The sequence below is a fragment of the Cetorhinus maximus genome, chromosome 24 (assembly GCF_964194155.1).
Source record: "Cetorhinus maximus chromosome 24, sCetMax3.hap1.1, whole genome shotgun sequence".
NCBI lineage: Eukaryota > Metazoa > Chordata > Chondrichthyes > Lamniformes > Cetorhinidae > Cetorhinus > Cetorhinus maximus.
The window spans coordinates 2561951-2576473 of record NC_135902.1 but is presented as its reverse complement, the minus strand read 5'-3'; the positions used below and the strand labels follow the sequence as shown (position 1 = coordinate 2576473).

Below are 14523 nucleotides of genomic sequence, written 5' to 3'. Positions count from 1 at the left end.
ACAGCCCTTGTGGTGCCGTGTCTCCTATCGTACCGCTGCTCAGCTTCTGTTCTTGGATGGCGGAGAGGCGTCATGAGCCACCTTCTGAGGGGATAGTCCTTGTCACCCAGCAGCCATCCATCCAGCCGGGCTGGAGCACTGAAGAGCCCCGGCACCTGGGAGTGCCTGAGGATGTAGGCGTCGTGGGAGCTGCCTGGGTACCTTGCACAGACTTGTAGAATCTGCACCCTGTGATCACACACTATCTGCACGTTCATGGAGTGGAAGCCCTTCCTGTTGACGAAGGCACCGGGCTCACCTGCTGGCGCCTTGATGGCCACATGTGTACAGTCTATAGCACCCTGGACAAGGGGGAAGCCAGCAATGGCCGCGAAGCCTCTGGCTCACTGTGTCTGGCTTGCCTGGTCCCATCGATGGTGGATGAAGGTCAATGCCCACCTGAACAGAGCGCCTGTGACCTGTTTGACACAAGTGTGGACAGCTGATTGGGAGACACTGCAAAGGTCACTCACCGAGCCCTGGAAGGAGCCAGAGGCATAGAAGTTGCCAGCAGCTCAACCTTCAGAGCCACTGGCATGGGGTGTCCACCCACACAGTTAGTGAAGATCTCAGGGCCAATCATCCGACAGATGTAGTTGACTGTCTCCCTTGACAGGCGGAGCCTCCTTCGGCACTGCACCTCAGACATATTGAGGTAGCTGCTTTGCCGCCTGTAAACCCTGGCAGCAGGATAGTGGCGTCTTCTGTGGCCTTGGACTACCTCTTGGCCCTGCACCCCTTGTGCCTGCGCCTGTACTCCCAAAGGTGGCTCCCCTGGAGGCTGAATGTACACTCCTGGCCTCCTCCCCCTTCTAGCCCTCCCTTCCTCCTCCTCTTCCAAGCTGCCTCCAGTGGACAGTTCAGCTCCCATTCCCAGGCTAAGGGAAGCTTCCTGAAACCTGCAGGCCTGGAAAAGATTCCTCCCTGCAGAGTGCTGACCTGAAGGCTGAGTCCAGACCAAGCAGCTGGTCTGTGTTTTGAAGTATTGCGGATCACACGGGCAAGTGTCAGTAACTTTGAAGCATCAATACTTGACAGAGCGCACTCGCAACCTCACTGAGCCCTCTTATCCTGTCCGTGGATGAGGTTAATACAAATGTCTCCTCCCCGCCTGCCCGTTGCGCCCATGTGCCAACCCGAAGATTGTACGGGCGCCGAAAAATCGGTGTCGATTGGCACCTCAGGGGCCTTAACTGGTGCATTAATTAACGGCGGGAACGTAGCAGAGACCAACGATATATCACGATGGTACGAAGTGATGTGGAGATGCTCACCCGACGTCACCACGTGTCATTTTATGCATGTGTATGCGGCGCCCGCCCCCACACGCCAACGGGAAAATTCTGCCCCATGTGTTAATACAAAACTTTTTTACCTATTAAGTTGCTGAAAGTGTGAGCTTATAATGATGCAACGAGGGGAACAGAACATCTGGGACCTGACTGAACAGGGAAACTAACAGCTATTTCTTTACCAATGACATTTAATGATTGGGAAATAAGATAGGCTGAGAAGGAAGCTGAATTAAAGCAGTGAATTCAATTTGACGTCAGATACAGAGAGAAAAAGACAGGGAGAGAAACAAGGATCTGATAAAGAGGGAGAGAAACAAGGGGCCGAAAGGAAGGTTGGAATTTTACTGGGTGGCTGTGGCCCTGTCCACCTGCTGGAGAGTTGGTTGTCCAGTTATGGGAGCACCGATTGGATTGTACGTGCATCAGGCAATTTCCTGCCTAGCATCAGGGCTCTGGTCCCTTTCAGGGACTTGATCCCAGCTCCAAGAGCTGCCAGCCAATCGGAGAGTCAACAGTTCTGCCACCTCAGCCATGCTACTGGGAGTTGTGGCCATTTTTGGGACTGCAACTGACCCAGAGCAGCAGCATCATGGACTCTGGCATGGAAACCAGGTAAGCAGGGTTAGGATTGCTGGGGCCATTCAGGTAGGTCCTGGCAAGGGGAGGAGGAGATGGTTGGTGAGGATATGCCTGGCGCTATCACCAGGTGGCGGAGGACCACCCCTCCACCGCTGGTAAAATACCAGTGGTGGTGGGAAGAGGCCTTTTGAGGTGGCTCTTAATAGGCCACCAAACTGCCTCAATTGGCCAGTTGGTTGGGGGTGGGGGGGGGGGGGGGGGGGGGGGGTGGCATTCGCCACCTTCCCTGCCAGTGGTAAAATGCCAGCAGTGCCAGGAAGGCGAGGGACAATTCATCTCCACCCTCTCACCTTCCCATTTGATTTTTCAGCCCCTCCGACTCTCAGCCTGAGGACTCATAATATCCCTGCTGGAAAGTGAGAGAAATTAAAATGTGACTTTTTTTTAAACTCCTAATAAAAGTAGCCACCTGAAGAAATGAGAGTTAATTTTCGGTGCCAGAGAAGATAATGGGCAGTAATTAACAGTTACCACCTTGCTAAAAGGCTGCTTATACTTGTAATTAATGGCCCTAAATACCTGCTGCATGTTTAGTTTGTATCTGTTGGTAAAAGACAGCAATGTGAAAGCATTCACTACCTCTCAATGGTGAGGAAGACAGCAAGATGCTGTTCTCTTGAAATTCACAGTGGAGTAGTTCAACAAACACAGCAACCATTTTACCATTTACCCCCAAATAATGGCGCCATTAACCTCACTGTTATTCTGACAGCACTGGGCTAGATTTTACTATCTAAAGCTAGCTTTAATTTGAACTTTAAGTGGCTAGACAAACATACCCCAGTGGGTGAAGCTAAATATGGATATTTATTTATTTTTTTCTTGGCACACTACAATTTTGTTGCGTAAATGTCAGGAATTTTGACGAAACATTTTTCTTTGCCATGTCTTTGGCTCAGGAATCATTGTTGTGTTTGCTCTGGAAGGAAACAAATCCTTTAGGATCTCAAATTATTTTCAGCTTCATTTCAAAGTCATTTTAAAAAGGAAAATCTGATTCAGTGAATGATTATTAAATCAGTAACATGTAACTGCGAAGTCAACAGTTCCATTGGTTTTTTTTTTAAGTTTTATGTGGGATTTCTCCTCATTTCCCCTTCAGCTCTTTTGCCAAATATTTCTAATCTATGATCGTTGACTATTGAATCCAAGTTCAAGTTCACAAACAATTTCTCCCAACTTGCTTTACCAAAACACCTCAGAAATGGTCAACCACTTCGGACTGAGATAAGAAAAAAAATTTTCACTCAATGAGTTGTGAATTTTTGGAATTCTCTACCCAGAAAGGCTGTGAGTTCAGTCATTGAGTATATTCAGGAATTCAGGACAGAGATCAATAGATTTTTGGATACTAAGGAAATCAAGGGAGATTGGTAAAGGTCATAAAAGTGGAGATGAGATAAAGATCAGTCATGATCTTCACTACACCTCTTTTAGCTCTTGCCTAAAACCTCTCCACTCTAGGGAAAAAAATCCCACTTTCTCAAATCTCCTCAGTTATCTGAAGTCCCTCACCCCTGCCATCATCTTGGCAAAACTCCTCTATGCTCTCTCTATGTCCCTATGATTTGATATTCTGACTAAAGTGCAGTGTCCAGAAAATGTATAAGGTAAAAGCAAAAAGCTGCGGATGCTGGAAATCCAAAACAAAAACAAAAACAAAAATACCTGGAAAAACTCAGCAGGTCTGACAGCATCTGCGGAGAGGAACACAGTTAACATTTCGAGTCCATATGACTCTTCAACAGAGCTAAGGAAAAATAGAAAAGAGGTGAAAAATAAGCTGGTTTAAGGGGGGTGGGACAGGTAGAGCTGGATAGAGGGCCAGTGATAGGTGGAGATTGCCAAAAGGTGTCATAGTCAAAAGGACAAAGGTGTTGACGGTGGTGATATTAGCTAAGAAATGTGCTAATGGTGACATTAAGGGTAGAAAGCAGGACGAGCAAGGTACAGATAGCCCTAGTCTTTGGACACCTTCGGTCTGTCCGCAAGCATGACCCAGACCTCCCTGTCGCTTGCCATTTCAACACTCCACCCTGCTCTCTTGCCCACATGTCCGTCCTTGGCCTATTGCAATGTTCCAGTGAAGCTCAACGCAAACTGGAGGAACAGCACCTCATCTTCCGACTAGGCACTTTACAGCCTTCCAGACTGAATATTGAGTTCAACGACTTTAGATCATGAACTCTCTCCTCCATCCCCACCCCCTTTCCGATCCCCCTTTTCCAATAATTTATGTATATTTTTATTTTCCCACCAGTTCCATTATTTTTAAATGTATTTCCATCCATTATTTTATCTCTACCTTTTAGCCTATTTCGATCCCTTCCCCCCACCCCCACCCCCACTAGGGCTATCTGTACCTTGCTCGTCCTGCTTTCTACCCTTAATGTCATCATTAGCACATTTCTTAGCGAATACCACCACCGTCAACACCTCTTTGTCCTTTTTTCTATGACATCTTTTGGCAATCTCCACCTATCACTGGCCCTCTATCCAGCTCTACCTGTCCCACCACCCCCCCCCCCTTAAACCAGCTTATATTTCACCTCTTTTCTATTTTTCCTTAGTTCTGCTGAAGAGTCATACAGACTCGAAACGTTAACTGTGTTCCTCTCCGCAGATGCTGTCAGACCTGCTGAGTTTTTCCAGTATTTTTGTTTTTGAAATGTATAAGGTACTCCAGCTGAGTTCTGATCCAAGATTTGTAAAGGATTAATATGATTTTCTTCTTTTTGTATTCCATTCCTATTTCCAAAACCAAGAACGCTCTCTGGACTGCCTTATCAACCTGCCCTGCAATCGTCAAAGGTTTGTGAATCTTGTTCACTTACCACTTCATATTTATTTCAGATTTCCAGCATCGGCAATATTTTGATGTGGTACCAGTTTGATTATACTGTCTCTCTGTGCTGTTTCTCCCAATGTGCATTGCTTATCCATATGAAATTGCATCTTCCATGTGTCAAACCATTTCATCATTGTCTCCAGTTGAACAGTATGTTCAGTCTTCATTTCTGAATAAAATAAACAAATTAGATATCATTGAAAACTTTCGTTTCTTCTCTTCTCCCACTACCACTCTATTTGCCTTGCACCATCAGCCCTCTTGTCATTTAATCTCTCCTGTGTTCCACCCTCTCTCAGAATACTTGTTCTTGCCCTATCTGCCCTTTATCCTTGTCTCTGTGAAACCTGGTATATCTTTGTCCTTTAACTGCTTCTCTCTCCACAGATCTGACCTGTGGAGTATTTCTGGCATGTTCTATTTTTTACATCAGGGAACAACTAACCCTGAATGTTGCATATTGTAAATAAAAACTGAAAATGTACAGTATGTTATCCAGCATGTGACAATTTCATGTTTCATATGGGAGTCTGGTGTAGCCAGGTTGGCTGCATGGACAGTGGGGTTGCCAACTGTGATTAAATGTATTCCTGGAGGCTTCATCGCATGACTTGCCCCCACAGTCCAGCTATTATTCGGCCAACACATCCAGCCTGGTGATTACTGCCTTCCTACACCAACTGAAAAGCAAAATGACTCATTACCCAATCAGATGATGCTTGACTATTAGCCAAACAGCTCCCCCCCCCCACCCATTTTTAATATTTTTATATATGGTAAAGAGAAATGAAAAAAAAAAAATTTTTAAAGGTCCCTATGATTTTTCTCTAGGCTGTGTCCTGGAGATTGGTTTTCAATTCCTGGTGATTCCAGGCCAATTCTGGAGGGTTGGCAACCCCGGTGGACAGCATCCCTCCAAATGTTGCTCTGCTGATGATTACCGGACTGCTGCAGGCAGCGGCTCTCCATCTGTAAAGTACGGGACAAAGCGCGGTTTGTGTGCGGGTAAGTACGGTTCACGCGGCCCCCACCCCCCTCCCCCCCCCCACCCTGGGAACTGTAGTTCTTGGCCTCCCTCCAGCCTCCGCCAATCAGGGCGCGGAGGGGCGGAGCTGGGACTACAGCTCCCAGCATGCGGCGGGCGCGCGTGCGCGGTGGGGGGTAGGGGGGAGGCAGCGCACAGCCCCGGAGGAGAGAATGTGGTCCAAGCGCTCGCCAGTGGGGGAGGACGGAGCTGTCAGCGCTGCTGCTGCTGCTGCTGCTTAGCAGCTCGGAGCTAAAGTAACCAGAGAGAGAGAGAGAATCAAATGGCAGTCAGCACCTAGTGTGACCCAGGAGAAAGAGAAAGAGAAGAGGAAAAATAAAAAGGGAGAAGGTTTCTTGAGCTGGCCATCAGTTTGCAATGGGGCTTTATCAATGAAATGCTCTTTCATTCCAGCTGCTCGCTCCCCAGTCAATGATGAAGAAACAGTTCAATCGGATGCGACAGCTCGCCAACCAGACGGTGGGCAGGTAGGAGCAGGATTGCAATCTCTAACCCACAGCTTTCATGTTTCATTTTAATCCCAAGAATGGAGACATGACGAATGCCTGTCACCCTGGGAATATGGCCCGATGGGGAGAGACTGCGGAGAGTTTAGCTCGGGAAATGCTGCTGCTGCTGGTGGTTCTGCTGCTGTTGCTGGTGGTGCTGTTGTCGTTTTTTTCCTTCTTGTCCCTGTCTTGTTCCTGTGTTGTTGCTGCTTCGCCTGGTTCAGTCTCTCTCTCTCTATATTCAGTCTCTCTCTATATTCAGTCTCTCTCTATATTCAGTCTCTCTCTCTATATTCAGTCTCTCTCTATATTCAGTCTCTCTCTCTATATTCAGTCTCTCTCTCTATATTCAGTCTCTCTCTATATTCAGTCTCTCTCTCTATATTCAGTCTCTCTCTCTATATTCAGTCTCTCTCTATATTCAGTCTCTCTCTCTATATTCAGTCTCTCTCTCTATATTCAGTCTCTCTATATTCAGTCTCTCTCTCTATATTCAGTCTCTCTCTCTATATTCAGTCTCTCTCTATATTCAGTCTCTCTCTCTATATTCAGTCTCTCTCTATATTCAGTCTCTCTCTCTATATTCAGTCTCTCTCTCTATATTCAGTCTCTCTCTATATTCAGTCTCTCTCTCTCTCTCTCTATAAATATATATATAAACACCCAAGAGCCTGGTTCACAGCAGAAGAGGCTTCGCTAAAATGGAAAGTGACAGCGGAGGAGCCGGGGTTGTTTCATTCCTGTGACATCGTCAGTGATCAGCCACAATTTGAGGGGATAAAAGGCTGAGGATGGTTTTTGGGGAGGCGGGGGGGGGAGAGAAAAATATTCCATCTCCACCCCATAGACAGGCAATCTTGCGTCGGTCTATTTTGATCGCCTGTGCGCTGCCTATTCAAGCTGGAAATGAATGAAATCTTAACTATTTGAGGTCATGCGGTGTGTCAGGGTTTGGAAAGGGAATCTGATGTGTCTGCTTACAGGATTGCAGTCATTGAGTTCTGGTCCCCCGGCTGGAGTGGGAGGCGTGGTTGATGTAAATATCTCCATGCACCTTGCGCATTGCAAAGCGCTGAAATAGACAGGCGATGGTATCAAGTGAGGTTTCTTATTAGAGTGTAGATCGAGATTGACCAGAATTGCTGACATCCACTTAATAATTCTGCAAAAACAAAAATCATCGTGGCCTCGACCTTTTCTCCCTGCACGCTCTATTCCGCAAGGTGGCATGAAAAATAAAACCTATTTACGTTCACCTGTGCTAAAGAAATGTTCTTGCAAAAATAATAAAGCTTTGGATATTCTGCTGCATTTTCCATAATGTACGCGTGACCTGATTGGCTTTTCCCCTCCATTTTGCAGAGGTGTTTGTGTTTTCCTGCTGTCGCTAACAAATAAATACCCCAGTGTTTTAACCCTTGGTCTGGGGGGGAGGGGGGAAGGAGCAGCTGTGGCGCTGGACAGACCCCAATATCGCGCAAAAGTGCGAACGTCTGACGCAAGTCGATGCCCTGTGTCTAATCACTGGTGTTTGTGAAGAGGAAAAGGAAAATGAGCCGTTCTTGATAGATATCCAAGTGGAAAAGGGCACTGCGGTTCCAATGATCTGATCTGGACCTTTTCAAATGGAGAAATCTGACATCCCATGGAGCTGGTGACATAGTCCTCCTCACAGCATCCCCTTCTCTCCTGGTAACCAGGCAGACCAATACAGATGAATAACTTACACTATTGAAATACTTTAGCAATGCAATGTTAGAAGTTGAACGGACAGTTATAATTTACCTGCGATTTCATGTGGCCTATTTTTCCTGTTTGCTTCATAAATGTTGCCTAAAATGCAAACAGAAAATTTCTACAATCCTCTAGCTTAACGCATTTAAATCCTTTACAATAAATGGGTAATGGGTAATATATTATGAGCGGCGAAGATTTTCCTGATTTTCCTGTCACCTTGCAGAGGCTATCCTAGCCGTCCCTGATTTCCCCACTCAGGGTGGTCCAAGGAATTCTTTAAAATACAAAGAGGATAGGATAACACAAAACATTCTTTTTGAGATGTGTTGCAAGCCTTTTCTTGATGCCCTCAGCTTGACATCACTGAGGTTGGAAATAAAGCAGATTGGGGGACTGGATGTGTGGCCTGATAGGGTTCAGTAATAGCTCAGCGGCATAAAAGTGACCCTTAGGGGTATTAAATGTGAATGCAAACTGATGGCGCAGATTGTGCAGCAGGCTTCAATGTGACAGCATTCAGAGAGACCCACAAAGTTTTAACAGTCTCTGTGGTGTGTATTTGCTAATTCCGGACATTAATTTAATCCTGGCACCAAGTCAAGGGGAACTCTCGTATGGAGCAACTGTAATGTCGTCAAGCAGACTAATCACATTGAAGAATTCTCACAGGCAGCAAACCAGGAAGTAAAAAGCACTAATTGTCCTTCACTTTATATAAATCCTGCAGACAGTGAAATAAAGATTGGGGCATACATATGATAAGATAGAAGCTGAAATACCATAAACAAGCTTTTCAAAAATAAGAATTTTTATTATGTGGAGAATGTATGGATTTTTTTATCAATGTAGAAATTTGCAGTTTCACAAATATTAAATTAGTTTTTCAGGGCCAGAGATGTTGTTCAGCAGTAATTATGATTTAGTACGCTGCTAAAAAACAGTTATTCCTCAGTCAACAAGGCATAATTATTGCAGAACAGTGTCATTGGAGAGTAAAAGAGAAAGCTTATGTCAGTTCAAGTGATTAGTAAAGATTACCATCTGCAAGAATTACTGCAGCGCACTCTGTGGAGGAGTAGGAAATCACTGACAGCAACTTCTGAATTTCCACATTAACTGTATATGTGTGGATGCCAGAAGTTGCTGTCAGTTTCACAGCTGTAATGATAGTTTTGCAATAATTACAGCCTCAAAATCATGGCCAATACCTTGCTGACCTTCAAATCCAGGATTGAATAATTTCTCATTTGTAAATTCAGAAATGAGTGTCTTCTTAATTAATCATCTTTAGTTTAAAAAAAATTCAAGTATCTTTTAACTTTTAAAGCACTTTTGGTATCAGAAAATTCTATATATCTTAGTGAAATGATCATCAGATTTACACACCAGCCGTGATACTTTTAAGGGCAAGTCTGATGTATACATGAGGAAGATGGGGCAGGATGTGCAACGATCATTCAAGTCACAGGCGCTCATGTGGAATATGAACACCAGAGCAGACCAGCTGAATAGGCTGTTTCTGTTCTGCAGGTTTCTATGTAACTGGGACTCGTGCTAAGATTAGAAAAATGCAGTAACAAGCAAGGCTTCTTCTTGGATGGGCAATCGATTATTGAATGGACTTGTTCAGAGAGTACTTGACTTAATACCATGTTTAGGTTCATTTTAAACAAAAGTTGCGTTTAATCTTTTCACTCAAATCAATATAAACGTGTGGCAGAATCAATAGCTTCCGCACATATATGTGGAACCACATCCATGGTTGCAATTAGCCCTGAGAATCCATAGAGGCTTGGGATGGGGGTTTGTGGGGAAGTCACCCAGTGTAAGTGCCCAACACCTTGCCATAGTTTGAAGGATCAGGAGGTTCGCACTCTGACATGGGTGTGGTAGATACCCATGCCACTAGGAGTGCATCCTGAGCAGCCAGCTGTCAAAGATGTGGCAAATTGGGCCTGATCAGCTCCAGGTCTGAGCATTGGGGTCCCTGGAAACAGTAGGTCACTGGTACATTGAATTAACCTTTTAAAAATAGTTTGACCTTTATGGGTCCAGAGCAGAATCTTTTGCTTGTCACTAGGGTGGCTCAGGTTGTGAACAAAGCACACCTGGTCTCATTAGGTGTACTACCCTATACTGCATCCCTCATAAGCTGTGGGAAATAAGGAGTCCTGGTGTCGGTAATCTCTGCCTTCTATTACACCAATGATTTTGTGTCAAAAACAAAAAACTACTGCGGATGCTGGAAATCCAAAACAAAAACAGAATTACCTGGAAAAACTCAGCAGGTCTGGCAGCATCGGCGGAGAAGAAAAGAGTTGACGTTTCGAGTCCTCATGACCCTTCAACAGAACTGAGTAATATTAGGAGAGGGGTGAAATATAAGCTGGTTTAAGGTGGGGGGGCAGTGGAACAGCATGTCCTGTCCAGCAAAGCTGGTTTTGAATGATTAGCACCTCGATGTTGGCAAGTTGTGTTGGGAGAGGATGCTGTTGTTGGACTGCCTTTCTTGCCACTGGATTTGGAGGATCTTTTGAAGGGTACTTCTCCAGTGCTTTGAATGCTTGCTGTAGGTTGTCCAAGTCTCCGAAGCATATAGGAATGCGGAGGGACCTAGCAACACATTAATACCCATTGCCTCACTTGAAGATTTCTGTGCACCAAAAGAACCTGACAATGGCCACTGGTGCACAGAAATCTTCAAGTGAGGCAATGGGTATTAACGTGTTGCTAGGTCCCTCCGCATTCCTATATGCTTCGGAGACTTGGACAACCTACAGCAAGCATTCAAAGCACTGGAGAAGTACCCTTCAAAAGATCCTCCAAATCCAGTGGCAAGAAAGGCAGTCCAACAACAGCATCCTCTCCCAACACAACTTGCCAACATCGAGGTGCTAATCATTCAAAACCAGCTTTGCTGGACAGGACATGCTGTTCCACTCCCCCCCCACCTTAAACCAGCTTATATTTCACCCCTCTCCTAATATTACTCAGTTCTGTTGAAGGGTCATGAGGACTCGAAACGTCAATTCTTTTCTTCTCCGCTGATGCTGCCAGACCTGCTATGATTTTGTGTCGTCTAGGTAGAGGCTAATTAGGGCCAATTAGGAACTCCCATGTTATGGTCAGATCCAGCCTACCTGGGATCCAGCCTGATTTGAGATGATTTCCCTGGAATGACAGCTCATTTTCAGGGCTTTTACTTCAGTTCACAAGCCTATTCCAATTATTATTATAAAATGGATTGTTACTCCTCCTGCTTTGTGTACTGTAGCCTGTTTTGGCCAGAGTTCCTTTTGTTACCAATAAGGGGAACAAGTGTTAATAAAGATGATTGCTTTGCATGTTGGGGATTGTGGAAGATCATATAATTTCATTTTTAATTATGTTACCACTTATATTGTCATTTTCTTTCCTACCTAGAGAGTCATCGTAGGGAAAGATTTAAAACCATTTTAAATGGCCAGTTACAGTGCCTTCAGAGCTCTGTTTATTTCAGGCAGAGACAGTCATGCTCTCTGACTATTTCACAGAATTTTAACAGCACAGAAGGAGGCCATTCAGCCCATCGTGTCTGCATCAGCTCTCCAAATGAGCATTACAACCTAGTGCCATTGCCCTGATTTTTCCCCGTAACCCTGCACATTGTTTCTATTTAAATAATTATCTAACGCCCTCTTGAATGCCTTGATTGAACCTGCCTCCACCACACTTCCAGGCAGTGCATTCCAGACTCGAACCACTCGTGTGAAAAAGTATACTTTGCCTAGGCTTTCCTTTCATTGCAATTTAAAATGTAGATTTGGTATCAACTGTGTCCACATCACAGAAAATAGCAGGTTGGTGGAAATGAGTTACAAGGCAGCAGCTCCATTGCTGGTATAGCTGAATCCACAAATTAGGTCACTGCTGCTCACCTTCTGCTGTCCAACTGTATGTGTGTTATATAAAAGGTTGTTCTGAATTCCTGCTTTATTTTTACTTTTTATTAATGCTATCAGATTATAATGGTCTTCACGTATAGCAGGCAAATCACAGTCTCACAAACTTGCTTGCTTAGAGCAGTGGGAACTGCATTTGTAAAGCATTTCCACTGCTGTTATGCAGTTTAGCAGTAAATATTTGTTGTGCTTCTGAGTGTGCACTGAATACTTTAGTCATATTGAAAAATGTATTTTTTTAAGGTTGAAGATGATAATTTTCAGTGATTTTAAATGTTTCTCTTTGCCAATTGTCTCCACTTGTTTCCTCTTCTGAGTGAGTGTCAAGAACCTATCAACATGTATAACTGCAGCAGAAATTGGGATTAGGAACCCTGGCTGTGTTTCCTGTCCCTAATCCAAGAGGAGTGTAGCCAAATGTAGCAGCAGACTTTCACCATTGTGGTGTCTCAATCACTGGCCCAGATTGATGTAGAACAGATTGGGAAGCCTGCCTAAACCCAGCGACTTCCCTGAATGATATGGTTCAGCTGCTCACTGGCCACATTTGCTGAACAACTGGGGCAGAGGTCAAAAATAAATTTAATTTATTGAATGGTTGTTTCACACCTGCTTCTCGTTTGCTCCTAAAATAATCATAGAGAAAAGAGATGTATATTCCTGATATAGAAAGTTACGTTGTAAAATGCTGTAATGTTACCGTCTAATGGTGTTTCCTGTGATTATTCCTGATATTTTTTTAAGCAGTGGAGGACTTGCCTACTCCTCTTTATCAGGAGTTTCTGATAGAATTAATTGCACGGTGCAGTTGCTGTTGTTTTTTTAATTCATTTGTGGGATATGGGCATCGCTGGCTAGGCCAGCATTTATTGCCCATCCCTAATCACCCTTATGAACTGCCTCCTGGAACAGCTGGATAAACATAGCACCAATGTCAACACAACAAGGTGCCACAAACAGCAATGAGATGATGACCTATTAACCTGCTTCTGGTGCTTTTGGTTAAGGGCCAAATGTTGGCCAGGCAGCTGGAGAACATCTTGCTCTTTGAATAGATGTTTTCTGTCTAATTCCAAGTCCTTAGAACCTCCAAAAGCGCTTCACAGAAAATGAATTGCATAAGCCATCAGAATAGGCAGACAGAGCCTTGGTTTAACATCTTGCACAAAGGACAGTACCCCAATTTAGTACTATAGAAGAAGGGTTTGAAACCACAGTCTTCTTAGAAAATTATTAAAACATAAATGAAAGATTGTGGCTATGAAATTTCATGGTCAACGATCCCAATGATCATGAAAATTCCATTTTGGGAGCAGCTGTGGTGTCTGCCTGCTCCTGACCCTAATGACATTGAGATTCCCCTCCCTGACCCTGCCACTGTTAGATGGACCCTGAACAAGTATTTTTTTAATTTCCTCCTGGGAGGGCCAGGCCACTTTCCAGGCCTGGGCCCTGTTGGAGGGGTGCACGTGTGCCGCTGGGAAGGCTCACATGCCTTACCAGCTATCACTGTTCCTCTGGGTTCCACCTTAATGAGTCCCTGAGTGTCCCCCACCACCCCCCTGCCCCCTCCCCTCCTCCATAGTTTGCCCCATCGTCAATGTGGAAATTCTCAGGAATGTGCAGACCTGATGTAACTGCTTTTCCAGCATTTCTATGACAGTTCCACTGGGCAGCAATGACATTACACCAGGAGATTGGAAGAACTCCCAAGGAATTTCAAGACCAGTGTGGTTATTTTATGATAAGATTCCTGGACAATTCTTAAATAACAAATATTCCAACTTGAACTTTTCACACCTTCTCAACCTGTTCTGTCCTACAATTATGATACGCATTAGCCAGATACATGACAAAATGCCCATTTTTAAAACGTGATGCCGGCTTTCCTGCATCTAATTGAACTAAGAAGTGATTATGTTATTGAGGTAATCTGTGACATGCTCTCCTTTTGTAAAACAAGAAAAAGACCAAGCTTTTAAATGTGTTTAAAACTTTCAGTTTTTCTGACATCATAAGACCATAAGATGTAGGAGCAGAAGTAGGCCATTCAGCCCATTATGTCTGTTCCACCGTTCAGTGAGATCATGGCTGATCTGATAATCCTCAATTCCACTTCCCTGCCTTTTCCCCATAACCCTCAATTCCCTTACTGATCAAAAATCTGTCTATCTCAGCCTTGAATATACTTAATGACCCAGCCTCTACTGCCCTCTGCGGTAAAGAATTCCACAGATTCACTACCCTCTGAGAGAAGAAATTCCTCCTCATCTCTGTCTTAAATGGGTGACCCCTTACTTTGAGATTATGCCCTCTGGCCCTAGACTCTCCCACAAGGGGAAACAACCTCTCAGCATCTACCCTGTCAAGCCCCCTGAGAATCTTATATGTTTCAATAAGGTCGCCACTCATTCTTATAAACTCCAATGAGTACAGGCCCAACCTACTCAACCTCTCCTCAGAAGAAAATCCCTCCATCCCGGGGATCAAC

The 14523-nt window shown here is 44.6% G+C and overlaps 1 protein-coding gene across 9 annotated transcripts in view; it reads left to right on the top strand.

Moving 5' to 3' along the window:
• The first annotated feature begins 6009 nt into the window (after window positions 1-6009).
• Window positions 6010-14523, top strand: part of LOC144699607 (rho GTPase-activating protein 44) — a 342828-nt gene continuing 334314 nt past the window's right edge. For all 9 annotated transcript variants that reach the window (XR_013580574.1, XR_013580573.1, XM_078570670.1 and 6 more), the window contains exon 1: window positions 6010-6333. Coding sequence is in view for 7 of the 9 variants with exons in the window: in XM_078570670.1 (XP_078426796.1) it covers window positions 6278-6333 (56 nt within the window). In the remaining 2 variants the exon portion in view is untranslated. The remainder of the gene's footprint in view (window positions 6334-14523) is intronic.